A 23,321-nucleotide genomic window follows, 5' to 3' on the forward strand; every position below is an offset into this window, starting at 1 on the left:
TCCCGAACGTTTTACTGTTCCGAAACAGGGTATATACTGTAATCCTTCGAACATATGAACATTACTTCTTTCAGACTAAAACAAAACTATTATTTATAATTTAAAGCCTTTAGTACAGAATTTGTACATCGTCTTTTTTGAAGATGATAAAATACATGTATGAATGAAGTATGCTAGATGATTATTGTGGTGATTGTGGCTGGAGATGCAAAAGAACTCTCTGTATTCTCTTATCAATGTGAAACATACCTTCCCAAAAAATATTACAGAAACCAAATGAGAATCAATACGAGATCTAATCAAATACAAGTAAAACGAGAATTTTTTCTGGTCACGATTATTTGTCTTTAAAGTAAATATTGGCTGAAATCTCTGGTGACTTCGTCCAAGATCCCCTATGTACACAAAATCCTCCTCTGCATGGCATTTAAAAAAACGTGATAAGGTCGTTAAATTTATGAACACATTTCGAACTAAATTGTACAGATTGGCTAACCGTAAAAATAGTTTCAATCTAACTTTCAATAACTATTTAAATATCAAACTACATGTATCAGCTTCATGGCTATGAAGGAAATAAAAATCAAATGTTTCCTGGTGTTTTAAAGGCGTTTTCCTGAATATTATATTCAAGTATATAACACTTTTCGACATAGTCATAATCATATGCAAATTGAACGTAGTTTGACCACAATTTGACTTTCAAGAGGTAAATGAACATGTAAGATTTCGCAGATGACATTTTCGTTTTGTTTGCTTTATCTGGCGTTTAAATCAGGAAATTAACGTAATCAATCAAAATATTATAATTGTTTAGGTAGAAAAAGTTCACGGCGATGTGATTTTTTAGTTTGTAAATGTTTAGGAAAATAATTAGTTATCTTACAGGTACAATGATGACTTACTATAGGTATTTCATAACTTAATGACAGAAAAAGGAACATCTACAGGAACTGCTGACAACATTATTTGAAAACTATGCTGGTGAATATACTATGCGAAATGCTACTTTTGCTAGGTAAGTTTGTCAAATTAATTTAAAGGTAAAACACAGGAAGATTGAGATATAGAATGCTATCTTAATACACGTCTTTAACCCTTTAAATTAGCCAATTGGCTATTTGGGACTCTGGTCAAAATAAGCAAGTCATTTAAGATATTTGTTGTTTTGCTCCCACTTAACATATAGCTATAGCATGTATCAAAACACGAATGTATTTATAAACAACAAACAAGTGTACAATACAACACAACAAATACACATATAAACGATACAAATATATGAAAAAAAATAGTGCATATTTTAAAAGCCGGATTATGTAGCTGTAGAAAAATTGAAATGTCTGTATAATTCAACATGACACAACATTAACATTTCTTCCAGTGTGCATGCTTTAAGGTTGTCTGGAACATATCAATCCATAATTATATTTTTGTAACAGGTGTAATCAAGGTAGTTGAAGTTAAACCTGTAAAAGGGTGCATACAATATGTCAACATCGGTGAGACAGTCGTATTGGAGTGTCATAGCTTGCATTCCAATCTTAAAAAACCAATATGGCGAAAAGGAAAGTTAGCGATTTCCAATGGGTCAAAATTAAATCCTAAACTTGTCAACAAATCCAAATACAGCATTGTTGGTGAACACGAGAACGACGAGTACTTTTTGAAAGTACATGATATAACAGTAGATGATCTACAAAATTATTTTTGTGATACATCAACAGAAAATGGTGCCATTGAAAAAAGTATAACCCTATTATTGAGCCGAAGAACAGTCAACCGTGAGTAAATTTTGTTTGACTTAGTTGTCTATTAATGACGTATGGTCTGGTCACCAAAAAGGGATTTCAGTGAGTTCTGCTATAAGTTATCTGTGCGTCCTATTGGATTGGTCTTTTAGCTAACACAATCCATACTATAACCTTTGACTTCGTTATATGTACTTTTGTACATCATAATTGTAAATGATTTTTCGCAAACAAGCAAGTGATTATACCCTTAAGTGAAAACAAACAAACAACGGAATGTTTTTGTAGCTAACTTGTTATAAAGTTCATGTTATCCCGTGATTTATTCACTGAAGAAACTGCAAATATATATTATGATTGGCTGAGAGTAAACAGATTTATATTACTTCTAAATTAATATCAATGAAAGAATGTTCCGACTCAATAAATAAATAGATAAGTCAAAAGGGGGCAGTGTGGACTTAAAGCCAATGTCCTAATCAACTTGTAAATGAGAAATGATGGAACTCTTAAGCATTCCATGTTTGTTTTTCTTGTTAATGAGACAAATTCTAAGAAAAAATATTTTAGTGTTCAGACATGTCCTTGTGCTCTTTTTCTCAAAATATGTAGTATCCATCACATAAGAAAAGAGTCCAAATGTGCAACATTATCTTGGTCATTTCTTATTTTAAATAGATACATATATTAAAATATAAAACAATACAGTACTTACCTTAGTTATTTGAACGAATATGTTTATTCTTCCCAACAGAAAGATTCCGGCTGAAAATTATAAATTGTTGATTTCACGTAGGAAAAATGAACACGGTGTTGCGTGTAGAGGTATTCGTTATGTACTTTTTTCATTGTCATACGCCAGAAGAAGTGTTTGGTTCATTTAAAAAAGAATTAAATGATAATTCATTATTATTCGTTAAAATCAACATGAAACGATGAAGATACCTGCAGTCTTTTCCACCAAAAATGTAAAGTGTGAAATAAGTCGTAAGTGATGATAGAACAAAGTGTTGTCTACGACAAATTTTACAATTACGATTTTTTTGTGAAATCGTCCACTGGCTCTTAAATATCTAGACATATATATTCCCACATCATATACATTTATATTTAAATAGTGAGTAGATAAAGATAAGCTGTAATATCACAACTGCGTTAAATTGATATAAGAAGACATATTGTATAAAAGCTGCTGCTTTTACAACTTACGAAATTGGAAAACTAAAAAAAGGACATATCGAGACTACATCATGGTTTTCCCCATAGGAATGAATCGTTGTAAGTAAGAACCGAATAAATGATTATAAAACATGATGAATCGGCTTAAAACGACAATTCCACTAACGAAGGGAAAACATATTGATGGAAGTTAAAGATGGTTTTTGAAGTATTTTAATGACAAAAGTTTTCAGCGACAATTCGTACCCATGTTTAGCTATATACAATCATCTCCTGCATATTGACTATACAGTTCACAGTTATTCCGTAATTGTGATGCATGTATTGTACACTATGTTTTTAAGTACATTTTATGTCAAGAATACAGTTGACTTAGTTGTCTATTAATGACGTTTGGTCTGGTCATACAGAATATAGTCGAATTTTCTTTTAAGCTTTTGTTGCTATCAATTATCACTTTAGAAGTGTTACTGTATTTATCACAATTTGACAGATATGCAAATTTGCATTCAATTGCAACGGTCCTGCTGATGGACCAGAAAATGCTATTTCGCCCGAAAGCACATGATATCTATCCAGGTTTTTCAGCTTTGTGATGGTATAAACTTCCCATGTTACACCATATATCATCCCAATGCCTCATTGACCCAATCCCATTTCCATTGAAAATTCCCTTTCATTGTAAAAATTTTCCATTCCCCCATTGAATCGCCATTGCATATTTCTAATCAAATATTTACATTATCAAAATAAAGTTATATTTAGGAATTACTGAACATTAAAATTGATATTTTGAATTTTGGAATGGGTAACCCCTGGCGTGTAACATGTCGGGGATGTCAGGCTATAATACTAAAACCTGACAGCAAACCATAGTTGGGCAACGCGTTTGGAAAGATGCCACATTCCTCGCATGTTAAAGAACCCTACTGTAATATACGATAGGATTTGGGTTCTTTGCGCTCCGCTACAAGAGACTAGATTGCCCCACCTTACCCATCCCTCCCTTTTTATAGTGGCAATCAGAATTTGTTGACCCAATTATTCTTGTGTCCCATCCTCTGTTTCATTTCATCATCATCATCATCATCGTTTCATGTTAATTTTTATCATCCATTCCATGCTCATCGCCTACATATAGCTGAATTTATTGCTGCTCGAACGTTAAACCCCAATAATCAATTAATCTTAAACGATGATTTTAAAAATATGATAATAATTTAGCTTCGTTCCATTTTAAAATTCTTTAATTTTTCGCTTGACATCCCACAAGTTCAAATAAAAATATATACACCTCACTTTATGAATAATAATGAATGCATATGTTGATAATAAAAAAAGTTGAATACTTTCCCGCATAAGTTACTAGAATTGGGTACATGAAGAGGATGTTGATTCCGTTTATTAGGAGGTATTATTAAGGAAGGAAATCAAACAATTTGCAATTGATGTATTAGTCATAGACAAAACTGTTTTTAATGTTATTTTAAATTTCGTGTCGAATTCCTTTTACAATTTGTGAGAGAATTGATTCGTTTTTTTTTTATTTGTTCAAAAACTTTCTGGGGGTAATTGGAATTGAAGTATTTCTCCTTGAACTGCTTGGTATTTCGGCTTTAGCGTTTGTAGAATGTATTTATTTGTAATTTTTGATGTGCATACTATGTGTAATTTTGATTTGAAAAAGGTCAAAATTCGGCTCATTTGTTCAGAGTATAACACTATGCGTGAATCATATTTGCGTGGAAAACATTATACTTGTTTAAATTCATTGTATGAGCATCATCCTTGAGAAAATAAATAATAGATTAAGTCGTTTGGTCGTTTTGACTTCTAAAGAGGCCAATTAATGTTATGTTTGTCTCCTTGTACGTATTCCAGTGGAGACCACCATGTCAGATAAAGATTTTACAACTGAAAAGAAGCAAAAAACAACTAAACTTTTCGGTAAGTAACTTTCTTTTTATTTCACCCTTGGTCATTTCACTTACATGACGTACTGATATTTTACAGCTAAACATGAGGGATGTACGTATTGTCCAGCGGATTCTTTTGTAGCACAATACTTTAATGGAAAAACACGATTGTAATTAAAGTAGTAGACATTGAGTAATGTCGGTAATCCAAATAATGAAGCGTCAAGCAAAACTAGGAATTTGAAGTATTAATTTGAATTTTTAAAATGGTCAGAGGCGTACATCGAGGAATATATATTTTTCTGCCTTCATGATGCCGATGCATTCAGCATACGACTATATCTAGCACATATTGTGTCCATCATATGAATTTGCTCCATCATTCAGAAAATAAACATTTGTTATTTTGGTAAAACAAAAGCCCAGTTACTCTTTCAAAACACAAACAATTTAAAATTCCACGTAAACACTTATATATGATTCCTTTCTAAGTGAATTTGACTTAATAATCAGTTGCTCATTTAAATATTCTGTAATAAATTATCCTTAGATACCAGATATAGTTCAGTTTGGCCAATTATTTAGATTTCTAAAAAAAGCTATTTTTAATCCATATTTTTCAACGTCTGCACGATAACATTTCTAAAAAAAAATGTCAGAAGATGTACTACAGTTGTTTTAATACTATGTACACATTTATAAAAAAAAATGGATTTTGAAAAATGTCTAGGGGTATCCCAGGTCTACTACCTTTATTGACCTTTGACAACTTATATAACGCATTTTACCTGAATATTATAACTTGCAGACGCCTCATGAGATTAAACGTCTTAAAAGAGAACCCATATTTTCCATTCTTTAGGAAAATACTTGTTGACTTTTATTAATGTAAACAGCATATTGCACTTCATAAACACACAGTTGACACTCATGTCAGTTCAGAGTTGATCAGTCATTGTTAAACCTGGAATCTGTACAAGGACTTTTTTTAAAAGCGCGGAAATTGTCAAATAAACTTCTTAATCAGTGGAATATGTATGATCAGTCTCATCACTACAGAAGTTTTACAGTCGACATCACAGAATGAGTTTTTGTCTCACACATATATTCAATTAGATTCAACGTATTACTGGATTAAAGGTCGATGCAATTCAAAACACCGAAGACATGTGATTCACTTCTGCTCTCAACTACAATTTTAACCACACTTTCCTTTCATACAAAAACCTCTTGGACTTCATCACATTAGAACCAAACGTTATTCTATACCGCTCACTCTACTACACTCCCTATACAAAAGTCTTGACACTCCTGTTTCTGACCCCACCTCATCATTATGCAGACTTGTTGCCATCATTTTTGATATTGGTTTCCACAGACTCTTTAAACGAGTTTGTGTGAAAAGTCAAGATGAAGAAAAACGATCATTTTTTTCCACTACCCGTTTGTCAACAAAGGTATAAATGCAATTAATTTGGCTAACATCCTTCATCACAAAAAGCATCACCTACAAATTTCCCCCATATTTCAAAGAGAAATCCATGCCAATTATTTCATATTTCTATACTTTACCCATTGCATTCAAAATTTTCAATTACAAAATGCTTTTGCAGAACCTCGAGATCGAAGACTTCAAGACTAAACCACCTGACTATCCATTCAAATATGGTCCTTCTGGTCACGTCGTTACGGGAGATTTGACCCTAATCGAAAACGAACATCTGCGTAATATCCTTTCTAAATAAATTGGAGTTATAACTTTAAAGTTCTTATGGATGCCGTCGACTATGCAAGAAAATGGATAAAACGAGAACAAGAAGACATTGATTCCCTGTCAGAGTGGTTAAAGGCCGTGAGGTCTTTAAGTTTGAAACGAATGAAAGTTTTTATTGGTCAATGAATGCCAAAGCTACATCAGTTTTCAAAGACCTCGATGTTGCAAAAACATTGTCTACTATACATGACAAGTATGTTGTCGTACCAGCAGACAAAGCCCAAAACAACATTGTTTTTGTCTGCAAAACGTTTTACCACAAATGGTTCTTAGGTAAACGTAGAAAATAATAGCAGTGATAAGACCTATACTGCTACCACGCTCTCCAAAGAAGATATTGTGGAAAACCATAAATCTGTGCTATCCTCTTTTGGTCTCTACACCAAGGACGATGATTGTGATTTACCGTCTATGTACCGGATTCCTAACTAGCTGGATCTGCAAAATGTACCACCAAACCTCTTTCAAAACTTTTAACTTCTATACTAACAACTGTAAAAGAGTGTCTACAGTCCTACCACAGCACTTGTTACTTCCGTAGTGGTATTAATTCAATGTGGATCCTAAAAAATTCGAAAGATCTTTTGGAGACAATCAGTTCAAGACTATTATCTGAATATAATAGCATTAAAACCTATGCTTTTCAACACTGTATACTTCTATTCAGTTAAAACCCCGACTTCAGAACATTATACATCATTGTTTTTCCAAAAAAGATGGTATATCTAGACACAAATAAATAGTTCTTAGTAGAGATTCCTCATACATTGTAAGAAATAATTCCAAATCATCTTCCAAATATAAAGAGGAAGATGTTTACAAAATGCTGGAATTTTTAATCGACAACATATTTGTCCAATGAGAACAAATTGTGCTCCTTTACTTGCTGACATATTCCTTCACTCTTATGAGGTTGTCTTTATAGCTGATTTGATCCGAAAGAAAGAATATCGTTTGGCTAGATCCTTTAATCTCAGTTTCCGTTATATAGATGACGTATTATCTTTAAACAATCCTAATTTCGGGGATTTGATATATCGCATCTACCTCAAAGAACTTGAAATAAAGGACACTACAGAAACAGTCAGCCCCATTTCTTGAACTACACTTAGAAATCGATGGTACGACAAAGGTTATGAATTTTCATTCAGAATTATCAATTTTCCTTTCATCTGTGGCAACATCCCTTCAGCACCTACGTATGGAGTGTTGATATCACAACTCATGCGTTATGCCACAGCTTGCCGAAACTACGCAGACTTTTTGTATCGCGCTAGAACTCTAACAAATAGGCTTCTGAAACAGGGTTATGTTGCTACAAGATTGAAGTCATCACTACTACTCAATCGCCCCATTTCCTATTGCCCCATAGCCCATTGCCCCATCCAAGATTGCATTGCATTAATTCCTGTTGTCCAATACTTATTAAGCATTCCAAAAAAAAAAATAAAATAAAAGTAAATGTTTAAACAAACGCATATAATGCATTGGGATGCACAAAGTTTTGTACAATATAATATCAAATTTAGAATCTCGCAGCTGGGTTCTAGAATTACCGCAATCATGCGATACATGAATTATCGTGTATCATCACGCCTCCGAGCTGCATGAGAAATCACCATGCAAAATATTCTTAAACTATAGATAAATGTATAAATTGTGAACAAATCTAATTTTAAAAATGAATCTGAATAATGTATCTATGAATATTCTTGCTTTATTCTAAATTTAAAATTGGTTAACACTAGCTTCCTAGTTTATCATGTTTATGTATTCAGTCCCTTTCCACAAAACAGCTCTTTTCCTTTAATTGTATGGGTGCAAAAAAAAGTATTTTAATAATGGACTTATCTTGTTTAGAGTGCAAATAATGTAAAAATAAGGATTATATGTGGAGCTGATACCCTTCTATTTCAGACCACATTCTTAAAATATCTTGAGATATTTTTTTTGCAAAATGAATGAGAGTAACACTTAATATTTTCTCAATGGTCTAAAATAACTGTTAACAATGAAAAAACTTGTCAAAATGAACAACACATGTGTGGCTGGGACACTTATTTCTGTCCGATTTCTCATAAGTGACATATTTCTGAAAATTGTATGGGTGCGAACAATTGTCATTCCAGTCATAGTCCAAACAATTGTTTAAAATATTCAAAATGGCAATATAATTATCTAGATGGTAGTTGCTTGCGACACTCATATTTCAATCAAAAGTCTTCAAAATCACATTTTTGTTGCAAAAGCTATGGTATAAAATGTTGAAATGGTCAGTTTAAGTGTTATCTTGATGGCTGTGATACATATTTCTTAGACCAAATTCTTAAAAAATGAGATATTTTTTTGGAAATCAAATGAGTGCGAACACTTGAAATTTCGTTAATGGTCTAACATAATTTTAAAAATGAAAAACATTGACAAACTGAGCATCATATGTGAGGCTGGGGCCCATTTATTTCGGTCCGATTTCTCAAAAAGGCAATAAAGTATCTGATTCGTAGTTGCGACACTTATCATAGATTTCTGACAATTAAAAGGGAATCAGCGTTTTCAATTTTAAAAAAAATGATCTTGTTTCTATTGCTCAGTATGTTCAATATGTGTGTCTGATTCACAAAATTATTGCAGTCTTAATTTTCAAAAATGACGTATGTTCAGAAATCGTATGAGTGCAAACATATTAATCTATGATTACCAGAAATTAAATATTATATCAATAAACTTAACATTAGAAAATGTCAATAATTTATTAACTTAGACACCTGTTATCATTAGTAATTATTCTAAAAGACGTTTTATATCAGAATTTTTCAATTGCTGTGGCAATCATAGAATTATGATAGGTACGTTGCTTACGGAAAAATTAAGGCACAACGATTTTTTTCGATTGACCAATCAAAATTATTCCTTCGCCTAATTCCTCATTGCCTTTTACATATACCAAATTCCTTATTCGCCATGCCCGATACCCCATTGCCCCATCCCCATTCCCAATTGCCCAATCCCTATGCTCCATTGCCCCATACCCCCATAGAATGGGAAGTTTATCCCATACAGGTACTGTATAATCATCGTCCACATTTTATGAAACGACAGTTATATATACATAAGAATGTCAAATGCACTGTTTCTTTTGGAAAAAAAACCGACACAATTTGTTTCCACTAAATTAAAAAAAATACTAACCATAGATTAAAACGCTTTTTTTTTTCGCCTTATTTTTATATATTTTCATATACTCAAAATACGAAATTTCCAATCCAATTAATTCGAATTTACGATACAAAATTGGTCGCTCCCTTAGCGGGATTCGATCCCCTTCTTTTCTATGACATCTATGGCAACACCGACTGCACTAAGTCGAACTCTCTAGACCATTCGGCCAACAAGGCTCTATAAAAATATGGCTTTCGTTAACCGAGTGATACTTCCTCGTAAGTAAACCTAGAGCGCAATTATTAATCCTACGAGGAGGAATGACCCGGCCAGCGAAAGCTACATTTTTATATAGCCTAGCTGGCTGAGTGGTCTAGGGCGCTGGACTTTGTGCAGGCGGTGTTGCCATAGATGTAACAGCGGTACGAAATCGAGTCCCGCGGATCCAACGACCAAAAATATGCATCGCAAACATCCGTAACTATAAAAATATTTATTCCTAGATTTCCTTAGGAACATTTTGCCCCGTGCAGGTCTGGGTATCAAAAGAATAGGTCTGCAAAGGAGGCTAAATTGCCCAAACCTACATATTCCTTCTTTTTATCTTGTGGCAATCAAAATTTGTCGACACTAATATCTTTGTGTCCCATCCCTTTTTTCATTTCATCATCATCATTTCATGTTCATTTCATCATCATCATTTCATGTTCATTTTATCATCCCTGTCATCCTTATCGCCTGAATATAACTGAAATATTGCTGCTCGGGCGTTAAACCCCAACAAACAAACAAACATTAGAAACATTTCTGTCTCATTTGTGTTTGACGTACACTTCGATACTGAGCATTATGGAATTCACATTCATTAATCTTGACGACATCCCTTCAACACCGCTTAACATATTTCTTCTTTATTTGAAATGATATGATTATGCATATTAATGAAGTTGATTAATGAAGTAGAGTCTGGGCTCATTTACTTTCGTTACTTTGTATATATTATTTTGGCTTTATATGCTTTATAAGATTTCGGCTAGAATCTTGGCTCCCTTCTTTACTCATTAATGTTCTCATTAGTTTATTGATTCTACAATTATTTAGAAGAAAATATTGGTCTTTCCCTGTAACAAAGACATTAGTGCATTAAGTTTACATACTTGCTTTTTTTCTGTCCTTATAGTTCATACCACCATGGCAGATATTTATGTTACAAAGTCATTTGAGATAAAAACAACTGACCTATTTGGTGAGTAAAATTATTTCACTTTGACCTATTAAGATATCACAATCGTACACAAGTAATGTACAAGTGTAAAGAAGGTGATTTAACATGATATTTGAAGCACAATAATCGGATTGAAAATCTGATTGACATCTAAATGAGCCTTGAATATTGCAATACGCTCATTAACTAAGATAATGCACTTTAAACGCTCTTGTAACATGCGGGCCAACAAAGTTTAGCTGTTCCAAACGCGAACCTTTGTTTTCGGAACGTCAATGTGATTTTGTTGATCTTCATTAGTGAGAGCCTTTTAGTTACATTCAATTATTATCTGTTTGATTGCCGCTAGAATCTTGGTTCCCTTGATTACTCTTTTTTGTCCATGTGGGTTCTCACAAGTTTCAAGTGTTGATTTATTATATTTGAAATTTGTTTAATAAGCAATAGCATGTAAACGGGAAGCTAATTATGAATTATGATAACCGAATATGGCGGACGCTCAAATCGAGACATTTTATCACGCGGAGAACAAGTTGGAAAGAGACAGAATAGCCATAAGAGGTCACATGGAAGTTGGGCATCATATGTTAATAAGCATGAAGGCATATGATTACTTTCGGAGGACTAACCAGGTTTAACATGTTGAAACAATGATAGTGCAGCACTTTCTGCACTTATGATGGGATTTTGACGAATAGTTATCAGAAGGTTGGGCAACATATGTAGATGTGCATATAGAAGTTTGATTTGGATTTCTATCAGAGAACAAGGAAGGTAATGCAACTGAAAGGTTTTACATAACATTACCGCTCAAGATATGTGAATTTAAAAAAAAAGGATGGTTGTCGTACCAAAGTATATGAAGGAATTTATTTACCGTCGAAGGCTTCTAAACGTGTAAATGCTGATAATACAACTCACAGGTTTTACACAAATAGTTCCTCGTACATTGAAAATGAGATTCTTATTAAATTTCATAGGATGGTTGGGCATCTTACATAAATTTACATGAAATAATATCAACCAGCAATTGCATCTGCGGACTTAAAAGGGAGAGAAATAAACTTAAATTGGTTTCGTGTTATTAAGTCATCGCTTCAATTCGCGTGTTTTATTCTAAACAGCTAAACGAATTAAGCATGTTTTAGGGAGCATTGGCATCAGAAAATAATACTGTTAAAGGACTACAACAGCAAATTATCAAACTTAAGGCATTTACATGTTATTCACAAATACTACTTAACAACGCAAAGAACTTTGATGATCTTTTGAAGGCTGAACATCATATATAAATGTGCATGAAGGAATGAAATAATTGCTTTGGGATTCCAAACGAAATCCTTGTACTGATAGGTTTTACATGAACATTTCACTGCGTTTGTAGTGGAGTATTCTCTTTGTTAGTTTCCTCGTAGTATTTATCCTCTTTAACAAATTGATTTTGTCAAAATGCAGTTGATAATAATTCATTTTTTTTTAGAATTAGAAGAAATACCAGCAATACTTATCTACCTTATAGTATGTTTCGTTTGTTTTGTGACATTTGTGGTATTGTCATGTGTATTAAAGATTAACAAACATCTTTAAACTAGTGTTATATATACAATATACAAACGTCTCAGAATTTGACGACTTTATTCGCTACACTGCTCCATCGGATCAAACTGATACATGGAAGATATGTAAACGTATAGAAATGTCGGAAAAATACCCAACGATGTTAGAACTATCAACTTTGTGATGCAAATTTGTGGTCGTTCCCTCCGCGGGACTCGAACACGTAGCGCTGTGACATCTATTGTTGGGAATATTTCAAACCTTTCGATATGTTTACATTATCTTCCCTGTATCAATTTGATCCGATGGAGCAGTGTAGCGAATAGAGTCGGCACATTCTGAGACGTATATATAAATAACTTTTCGCAGAACTGACATTTCAAATATATATGAAAATATGTATAGTATTGTTTTATATACGTGTTTTCAAATCATGCTTTTGCCCTCAATGCTACAGTTCCTAAACCGAACCGCGCAACTATTTCACAGATCGATGACCGCATACTGATTAATCGATTACGGATCGATAACCGATGACCGGTGTTCGATCTGATTGCAGTTTTGTTTGTGAAATGATGGTTAACAGTCATGAAAATTTAAGAATGTTTATTGGAACGAACCGAATAAACTACCATAGTAAATCTACCTTAAATTTCAGATATTAAATCCACATGTAATGTATTTTTTTAAACTAAAAGTAACTAGTTGATGTTAAAATCTATTGCATTATGTAAATATATGTAAAAACAAAGCAACGAAATCCGTTAAATATGTTGACTGCGACTGCTGTGTGGTCACAGGATGTGATTACCGGTTAAATAGACCAAACTTGTAGTTGCAATGATCGGTTAAGGTACCGTATGCATTTAGTTTGTAAAGCTGTTGCATTTTGTCATTGTGTAAGGAATAAATGTGAGATTAGTTTAAATAATGACAAGTTTTCTATGTAATAAATGTAGCAACTTTTACGAATAATGAATAGTATATGTCAAAACAAAAATGATTGTGCAATAAGTAACAAAAATGTGTAAAAAATATTCTGTAAATAATGCAAATAAAAGTTTTATATTTGACTATATTATTTTAGTATTTTGACAAGTTCTTGCTAATGTGCAATCTTGTAAACGGCTTGTTTCATGTCACCAGAATTCATAATTCATTTTGATTATCGTGTTTAGTACATAAAGCTTTGTTTCTAGTAAACGAAACGTTTGCAATCCAAAATGAAATTCCAAATGGAGTGGAGTGTTAAATAAAACAACGTAAAAATTACAAAAAAGTCAACATACACAACAGGTATATTTGCAATCTGTCTGTGAATTGATCTAGCGAACATTAGGTGGTCTGTCGACGGGAGTCTTAGTTTCCTTTCATCTCACAACACTTAAAATGACTTAAAAATTGTGGCGTGATAAGAAAAAAAACATCACAGTGTCTCAAACATGTCTAATTTGTAATTTATCGGTCCTTACGTGGATGCATTGTCACGATAATGATACCCAATGGGACCTCTGCGTGAAAATCAATCACATGCATAAAACGGAAATACCACTTTTAAGCATCTTACCTCTCGAAGTTTAGTTCTTAAATCTTTAACTGTTCACTTATTAGTTTCCATCAGCTTGTGTGCTCTTGAATTACCATTTGATTACTTAGTTTATACTTTGGATAATGGTAGACAAATAATAATGTCTCATAGAATGAAATAGTTAATGGTCAACAATCAACAAATGAATATGATACTGCATCATTGAAAGAACCTTTACATCAAAATACAATACAATGATAGTGAAAAGTAGTAACAATATTCATGTTTTCTTCGTTTTATTCATAGTTTATACTTATGCTAAACCTAGAACTGAACTTGCGAATATTAAATATAAACTAAAGTCTTATAGACATTAATTTGAATTTTCCATGGTAGACAGTATACGAATGCAGCAATAAATAAAGATTATAGCTGCTATTGACTCCTCAGTCATATGCATATAGAAACAGATATTAACGAAAATAAAAAAGAGTTCATCACTATCAACAAGGTGTGCTGCAATGCTTTTGTCAGCTAAGCAATTAAAAGCAGATTTATATTCAACGACTATTAAAGTTGAAAAGTAAACATGTGACGAAGTTTCGCCTTGACTTACATCAATGTTAGATTGAAATAGTCACGAATTACACTCCTTGAGACGTTCACGTTTCCAATTTTAGCTTTCGTGCATCGTTTATTGTGCGTTTACACATCGTTTCGAGTTCGTTTAAACGCACGATAAACGTATAATAGAAGAGTTTGTTTAAACGCTCGCAAGGAGTTTATCACAAAAATGTACTATTATACACATATGATATGATATTTATAGTTTTTAACATTGTGCCATTGATGGTATATTGAAACTATATTTTCCTTAAGTATATTCGTCAAACCAACCAAAAAGCTCTCCGAGTTGCTCATTTACTTTTGTTACTTTGTATGTATTATTTTAGTTACTTTATGTTCTTTGTTGTGTTTATCTGCTTTCCATGTCCGGTGTATGTCCCGGGATTACATTCTTTTGATTTCCGGTAGAATTTTGTCTCCCTTCATTATTCTTTCTATCACAAATATAAATCAATTAAAAAATCTAAGATCTTGCCATTGTTCATGATATAAGTTTGCGGACTTAGCCTGTTGCTATCTCCATGGATGTTTATTTTTAAGGATAAAATAGACACCCAATCTTTCACGTTTTCATCTGTTTGGAAGACGATCACCTGAAATAGCAAAGAGACTTCTAATCAACTCAGGATTTAATTCAGGATTTCAGATTAGAGATGTAGATACAAATATTCTAAACGTACAGTTGTTACATTTTAGGAATGACTTGGAGTGTAGATAAAAAAAAACACAATTCTGTAAATGGCTACGTCTGTTACTGTCAGAAAAAAGACATCGCAGAGTACGGAATATTCATTTTATGGCACTTAAAAACTAAATTGAAAACTAATTTATTCAACGGGTCATAGTTTTCCTTTCCTCGTTTGTCTACCTCGGACTTGACTTTTTATAAGCAACTCGGCCGGTGCACCTGGTCCATCCTCCCAGTTTTTAGAGGAGTCCGAGTTGCTCATTGCTTTTGTTACTTTGTATGTATGATTTTACTTAATTTATGTTCTTTATTGTGTATGTCTGTTTTCCATGTCTGGTCTTTGTCCCTGGATTACATTTTTTTTATTACCGCTTTAACCTTGGTTCCCTTGATTTATCTTAAATAATCAGGTTGACTTGACAAGAATGCAATGATATTGTGGCATGAAAGTGACATCGGCTGACACGCATATCAATATGGTTTATCATGATATTTCGAACATTAAAAAAATCTTGCGATGATGTTACTTATATTCCCTAAAAGTACAATTAATATTTTAGCAAACACAAGGTCGTTAAATAGCCGTGCCATAATATTTTTCAAAGGAAGGGAATGTAAACAAATATCATATTGTTACATAATGTATAAATTCTAATACAAATTACTTGGCTTAATGTGTTATGTATGTAACCATTCCAGACGAAGGCAAGCACTATGCTCAATAAATGCATTACAAAGGATTGCTTCGCTTTATTGTTTGTTTGCCATGCTGCCAATGTCAGATGGATTATGATCTCTGTCCAACTTTCCCAATTAGACTAACAAGTAGTCGGATATTCTATCTTGAGTTTCCTTGTTGTAGATAATAGGATTGTTTTACTAAAAAGATACATTCCAAACTTTTCCCAAAAATTAACCGTCCTACAAATCACAAAAAAACATTTTCTAAAACTAAAAAAAAATATTAATAAGACTTTGATTTCATCAACATTTCGGGTATTTTAAATAGTCATGCTGTTAAGGAAACTATCCCTGCTTATTTTTTTTATAAAAGTCAACCCGTAAATATGTCTTTAATTATAGTGAATTATGCAAGATGTCAACGTCCAGGAAAATTCGCCAATATCTTGAAATTGAAGTAACTCAAAATTTATTTATGGACCCTATTTCTATGTTATTAGCGGTAATTTGAATATCGTTAACGACACATTTCTTCAAAAAAGAACTAAATATCGTCCTGCAGCCACGATCAATTGAAATAAATCTCGTTACACCACTCCATTCGTATTGTATCAAATGAATAAAATGTGAACAAGTAGACAATAAAGCACTATTAGATTCTGACACAAAACATTTATGAAAATAGTTGACATCCGGATGAACATTTTGAGGAGAACTTTACTCCTAATAAACAACATCCACACCGTAATTCCCCAAATAAAAACAATTTGAAAGGACTCAAAGAATTAGTTTTTGTTCGTGCTGATAAGGCTGTAAATAAGAATATTATAGCTATTTGTCTTAAATTTAGTATTGGAATTCTACGAAAAGAAATTACTTCACCAACATTACAACTGATTAAATTTTAAATAAGCACAAACTTGTCGCTTCCCTACAAGCCGAGCCATGTATCGTAGAAGTTCCTACTATCTACTGGCTTCCCAAACTTACAATTTCCTTATAAATATAGACTCCTTTCTTCAAGTCACTGTTCCACTAGACTTTCTATTTTACTTACTGTACCGCTCGATACCATAAAATCTGATTATAATTGTTTGAAACAAAACTTATGAAAATAGTGCTATCAACCATTTTTGGAGTGTTAAAAAACTCGCCTGCATTGGTTGATAAATTTTATGCTCATTTTGGATCTTTCGAATCTGCTCAAAGTTTTGATTTTTCAATATCATTTCCACATAATCTCATAAAAAAATCATATTCTATCAAATGGTCATTAAATGAATCGAGATATGAATGTATTTGTTAGAATTTTTTTAACCATTTTTAGTAATGAAAAACATCAAAACTACGTTAGTTGTTTTTTTGTTTTTGTTTTTTTTTTTTTTTTCGATATGCTTACAACACACGAATTCCTGTTAGACAACATTTTCGTACGCTTTGACGAAACTGTTTATTGTCAAGTTATTGGATTTTTGCAGATCTCTTTTGACTGTTACGAATCACAATGTATGGTTAGGATAAATAAAGTCCCTTTCAATTAACATTGTTTAGGCAACTTAATACTACCTTTAGATATTTGGTTTTTGGCTGTAAATAACGATTACATCAATATTTAAACGAACGATATATATATCCTGTAGAACTGTCTTTGAGTAAAGCTGATATTAATGTTGATCTTAGTATTCATATCGATAATAGTAAACTTAACACTAAACTTTACGATACAAGGGATTTTTTTTCATTTTCTGTTGTCAACTAATCGTTTTTTAGATGGTGACGTCCCCTTGTCCCCATCATTTGGTGGTTATATATCACAATGGGTTTAATTTTCTTCTATTTGTAACAATGTTTCGTATTTTATCGAAATAAATCATAATATATCGGAGACATTACTACATCAAGGTTTTCGATATCACAAGATCGTAAAACATTCACAGTTTTTTTTTCAACCTATACAAGATAATCATTCTCAAATACAGATGTATTGGAAAGGATTAATACATGCGGGTATATCTCAGTCTGTTTCACGCACGGAAAGCTCGATACGCACCCGATAAGTTAACTAAACCGTTGAATAAGCTCATTCGTAATGGATATAGTTATGATATTTCTGTCACATCGCTTAGGATATCATTTTTTGGTGTTTACATTGATTCTCTCATAGAGTCTATACATAGAAATTAAAACACCATTTGAAAGCAGTTCTTGGTATGACATGTTCTTGGTCCTTATTGTATGACTGCATCATGTACCGTGGTTTGCAATCTCACATGTAAAGAATAAGGTTTGATTTTACAGATTTGGACATTATTTTTTGTAGGTTTAAACTGGTCTGGAGCTAAATGCCAGTTAACTGCTAGTAGTCCTTAGTTTGTACATTTTGGTAATTTATGTTCAGTTCTTTTATTTCCATTGTAACGAGGGACTCGTACCTTTTTAAACTTTACCCCCACCCCCTCCCCCCGGCAGTTGTTGCGCCTGCCCTAAGTCAAGAATATCTGGCCTCTGTTTATCTTGTTTTCGTTTCACCTTTAGATCATTTGAATCTTGCTTGAGTATACATGGCCAACTGTTTTGTTTTACCTGTGTATAATGATGTCATGGGGCCGGCTTCAGCCTGCTCTATGGTGTGAGAGTTTTCTGGTTGTTCATAGAAGACCAATGAATCCTTCGACTGAAATTTTCCTGAAGGTGGGGTTTTTGTGTCTTTAATATATTCTAAATACCCATTTTCGATTTATATATTCAACTTAAGGATTATCTTTTTGATTTATCAAATGCACTATTTATACTCAAGCAAATATGTAGGATATCGGTTGTTCGTTGTATTTATCGTAAGAACATATCGATTTATTTATTTTGAGCAGTTATATAAAAAAAACTCTTTTTACATTTGTAAAGTTGTTTCTTTGCAGTCGACTGTATGATATCAAAGAAGTTACCGGTAATTTCTAATGATAACCTTACAAAAATGTCAATGCAAAACGTTGCCTATACACACAATATCTTCTGTATCGAACGGCTCGACAAATTAAAAAAAAGCATTTCATCGGAATAAGCTGGCCTTATATATTCGATCTTGATATTCTTCTTTCAGGCTTAACCAAATTAAAGGAAACGCAGAATATAACTACATTATCAGTGGGTAAGAAACCATCTTTAAGTATGATAAAAACATTTGTATCGTGTCTTAGCTTCTGCCGACTAATATATTGTTCTATTTTTATTTTTTTCCATCTATGTTTTCTTGAACTTTTTAAGTCAAAGAGTTTCGATGTTGTTCAGAAAACTGTTTGCTATTTATTAAAAACGGCAATGGTAGCATGTCTCAAACATCATCGTTGATTGCTGATTGAAATTGCTTTTTGGTATTTAAAATCTGCAATTTGTAATTTACATCTATGCTGACTGCTGATATGTCGAGTAAATCAAATCCCAAATATTATCGCTTGGTAAAATTTAACTGGTTTAAACTAGTCAGACTGAATAGAGCCTTATTTAAAAGTAACGCTCGGTGTTGAATTTCCTCTTTGTTGGACTTTGGCTAAGTTTTTAGATTCCCGAAATATGTTGTTTCAATCAACACATAAATACTTTTTAACATTACGCTGATTTTGTCCAAATTAATCTTAACTAAGATATATTTTATTTAACATTCTAAATAAATTATACCTCAGAACAAGATATTGACTTAACAACTGGTATCTTAGGAGAACAGGGGGATGAGACGTTTTTATCAGGTTAGTACTTTGCTGTCAAATATATGTCTTGAAATGTATCTATGCTTTAAATATTAAGGTTCCATTTAGAATATAGTTCATTGTCTATTACATATCGCCATAAAATAATATTGTAGATTTTTTGTTTTAAATCTAATATCATTTTGTTGACCAAATGTTGTGTTGGCGTGGCAATAAAACCGACTTGTTTTATAGTTATGTTAATCATTTACTTTTCTAGGCCTGAAAATGTATGAAAAATTTGTGCTTTTTGGTATGGCAGGGGCAGGTTTTGTTCTTTTGTTGGCTTTATCTATCACATGTAATCTGTGCATTAATCGCAAATGCAAGGCTGCAGAAATCAGTGTACCAACTGAACGGATGGAACAACAAAGTAATCAAGAAGATCCACAAAGTACAATACAAACTTCTTCATATGACTACATTGACGACAACGATTTACTAAGCTATACTGATCTAGCACAAAGAATTGTTTCGAGCGTACCAAACCAGGAATCTAGAGCTGCGAATAGCATCGTGTCTTCTGAAAGATCCTATGTCGTGCCTGAGGACCACCCAATAAATGTACAACTTCATACGTACCAATCGATGAAGGAAATAAACAATACCGAAGCAGTCCATCATTATATGGAAATCAAAAGCTCAAAAGCTCCTTTTGTCGCCATTTGGACACCTGAATGTGAAAGAACATATCATCGAAACTCTCTTGGCGACCTAAAACATATTTATGGTGGTATAGATACGTCTTGTAAAAAGAGAGCCATTTGCAATTCTTGGCCACAGCAATTCAGAACAAAATGCAAAGAAAGTGTGGTTAAAAACTTCTCAGTAAGTCAAATCGCACAAGACAGTGTGAATCCAGAAAAACGACAAAATTTATACATTGGTACAATTTTTTGTGGATCGTCACTTGAAGTAACAACCAGCAACAAAAACCATACCGACATTATAGATCTAGTGACTCGTGATGGAGTAGAAAATTTAGACTATTCTCAGGTTAACTGTAATGGGTCTGACATTGCCGCAAAACCTGTTAATTTACAAATCTGTAGCGCCAATTATTGTGCATGTCCTAGAATCGATTTGACTGATAGGATTTGCAGACTAGTTGATAACCCATCCTATTTCAGTACTATCTCGAGTCCTTTATGTTTAAATGATGATCTGCACGGCTCACTCAAGGAAGATCCAAATGAATATTTTGGAGAAAACATTTCAAAGAAAGAAAGTAGACAGTACGAAAATATAAACCTGGAATGAGTAAAATAATGAATATGGTTTATCCTTTCGTGTAGAGCTTTCTCAATTGTAAATATTTGTTTATTTTCATCTTATTGTTTCAGTAGATATGGAAGTTGTTTTGAAGAAGTAATCAAGGGAACCAAGGTTATATCGATAATCAAAAGACTGTAATCCAGGGATAAAGACCGGACATGGAAAATAGACACACACAAACTATAAAAGTAACTAAAATCATACATACAAAGTAACAAAAAAAATTGCAACTCCACTAAAAATTGGGAGCATGGACCATGTGTCCCGGTAGGGTAAGCGTCCTCAGCTTTATTATAAACACCCGATGAGTTGCACATAAAAAGTCAAGTCCGAGGTAAACGAAAGAGGAAAGGAAAACTATGACACCTTGGAATCTTGTATCGAAAGATTTTAAGACAAATCATAGTAACCTGTACATTGTCAAGTTTAATAACATATTGGACAATGAATTGGATGATATTATCGTCCAATTCTGGCATCTGGTGTTTACGAGGTTTTTTTTTTTCTATTTTTGGTGGTAAATTATGTACATTGTGTTTGATAAAGTCAAATTAAATCAAATTTAGATGAATTGCTATTTCTATAGATTGCAGTTTAAAATACACAATATAGAATCCGCCCATTGCTGATGATGTTTTTGTATCACAATCCTTTATAATAACAAAACAAAAACGTCAACCGAGTTTTATTTTTACTATAAGGACGGGGGACTAATTCTTTTAAGCACCTTTAACAGAAGATGAATGTACCAAGATATACTGTTGGTATAACTTATTATCCTCAATGGTGTTAAAAATATTCTGGAATATGTAACATTTGATGAAACATTGCTAGAACTGATTATGTTTTCCATAATTTACAAAGTCAAGCCCTTCGTTGTTAAGGAAGGAAAAACACAATTAATTTTAGGTCATGATATGAGACAATTTATTGATATTCATTCATGCATATTCTGTTTTTTTTTCTTCGCTTGTACCTATTTAACAAAATGAAATTATTAGCATTTATTAAATATATACTCAATATAACTTATGTGTGAAAATCATTCGATTTTATTGCTGTGTAATTTAAAAAAGGCATAATGTAATGATTCTCCTTCCTTATCCAAAAACAGTTGTACATATCTTTTACATATTGCATATATTTAAATAATATTGAAGTCAAGAATTAAATTAAAACATAAATGTCATGGCGTCTGTCGAAATTAATAAAAGCTATATGAAAAAATATACGACTTTTGTTGGATCAAGAATACAAGAGTTTATTGTTTGAATACTTACAACATGTACTTCATATTTCTCTTACATAAAAACAATAATTAAAAAACGTCTCGTAAAATTCGATTTCATTAAAAAAGAAATGCAAAATATCTGGTTATATTTCTCATGTTTTTTTTAACATCCGATTATGCATCATAGCATATAAATGTTTTGAATGTTGTACATGCATGTAGACATTCAACCTTTTCGACCGTTTCCTTCCTTGACTAAAATAGAAAATATTGATTTGGAAAAGGAAAATCAATTTTAAAATCCGACCTCTGATCCTTATTGTAATGCCAGAAATCTTTCCGTCCTTATGTGACCTTAAATACTGAATATAATAGTGAATGGAAAAACAAAATGCTTAAATATTACCCCTCTGATGTCTATTTGAATTTTGTACCACTTTGCGTTAAAAATTGAATTAATCCTGAACAGGAAAATTATTATTTAAGTAAAATTGTGTCCGAAAAACTACTCTTTTTATCCAAACACTCTTCAGTTCTTATCTAAATAGAACTCAATTTAGTTATTTTTAGCATTTGTTCTTAATTGTTTCTTTTGTTTTTATTCGGATGAATCGAATAAGAAGAAACAACCTAAATTCAGTATGATAATTCGATTAACAAATGCAGAAGAAACGAATTCATCAAAAATGAAAAACAAATTCTTACTTTGAAAGTAATGATGCAATATATAATATTGGTAACACTTTTTTGGCATAATTGCACGTCAACATAGGCTGTTACTATTGTGTGAATTTTTATCTTTAATATATTGTCAGCCAACATTCCGAGCTTCTGTTTGCGGAAGTACCTTATTTAATTAAATGTATATTGTAGATCTTACTTCCTTTTCAGATGATATAAAACATTAAATCAGCCTATTTATGACAATATTCATATTGTTATATTTTGAAATTCTGAATAGTGCTTCACTATTGAGCAATACTGTCATTT

General features: G+C 32.4%; 2 protein-coding genes across 5 annotated transcripts in view; one reads left to right on the top strand and one right to left on the bottom strand.

Moving 5' to 3' along the window:
- LOC148616990 (uncharacterized) overlaps positions 1-10,993 on the bottom strand; it is a 52,710-nt gene extending 41,717 nt beyond the window's left edge. Inside the window, exons 1-2 of the mRNA XM_088584211.1 lie at positions 10,937-10,993; positions 2,467-2,516 (exon numbers count right to left, since the gene is read on the bottom strand). The gene's annotated coding sequence lies outside the window, so the exon portion shown is untranslated. The remainder of the gene's footprint in view (positions 1-2,466; positions 2,517-10,936) is intronic.
- Positions 569-23,238, top strand: LOC148616991 (uncharacterized). 4 transcript variants are annotated; one of them, XM_088584203.1, is made up of 8 exons: positions 569-709; positions 889-1,018; positions 1,443-1,784; positions 4,812-4,877; positions 10,960-11,025; positions 19,183-19,230; positions 19,763-19,825; positions 20,046-23,238. In XM_088584203.1, the coding sequence occupies exons 2-8, from the start codon at positions 979-981 to the stop codon at positions 21,083-21,085; spliced, it is 1,665 nt and encodes a 554-aa protein (XP_088440329.1). In that variant the 5' UTR covers positions 569-709; positions 889-978; the 3' UTR covers positions 21,086-23,238. The 4 variants fall into 4 exon arrangements, with proteins under 4 accessions (XP_088440329.1, XP_088440331.1, XP_088440332.1 ...); XM_088584204.1 differs by having other exon boundaries at positions 673-721; XM_088584205.1 differs by lacking the exon at positions 10,960-11,025.
- Positions 23,239-23,321: the final 83 nt, after the last annotated feature.

The sequence above is a fragment of the Perna viridis genome, chromosome 5, assembly GCF_037379345.1.
Source record: "Perna viridis isolate PV_CMFRI_1.1 ecotype Kerala chromosome 5, ASM3737934v1, whole genome shotgun sequence".
NCBI lineage: Eukaryota > Metazoa > Mollusca > Bivalvia > Mytilida > Mytilidae > Perna > Perna viridis.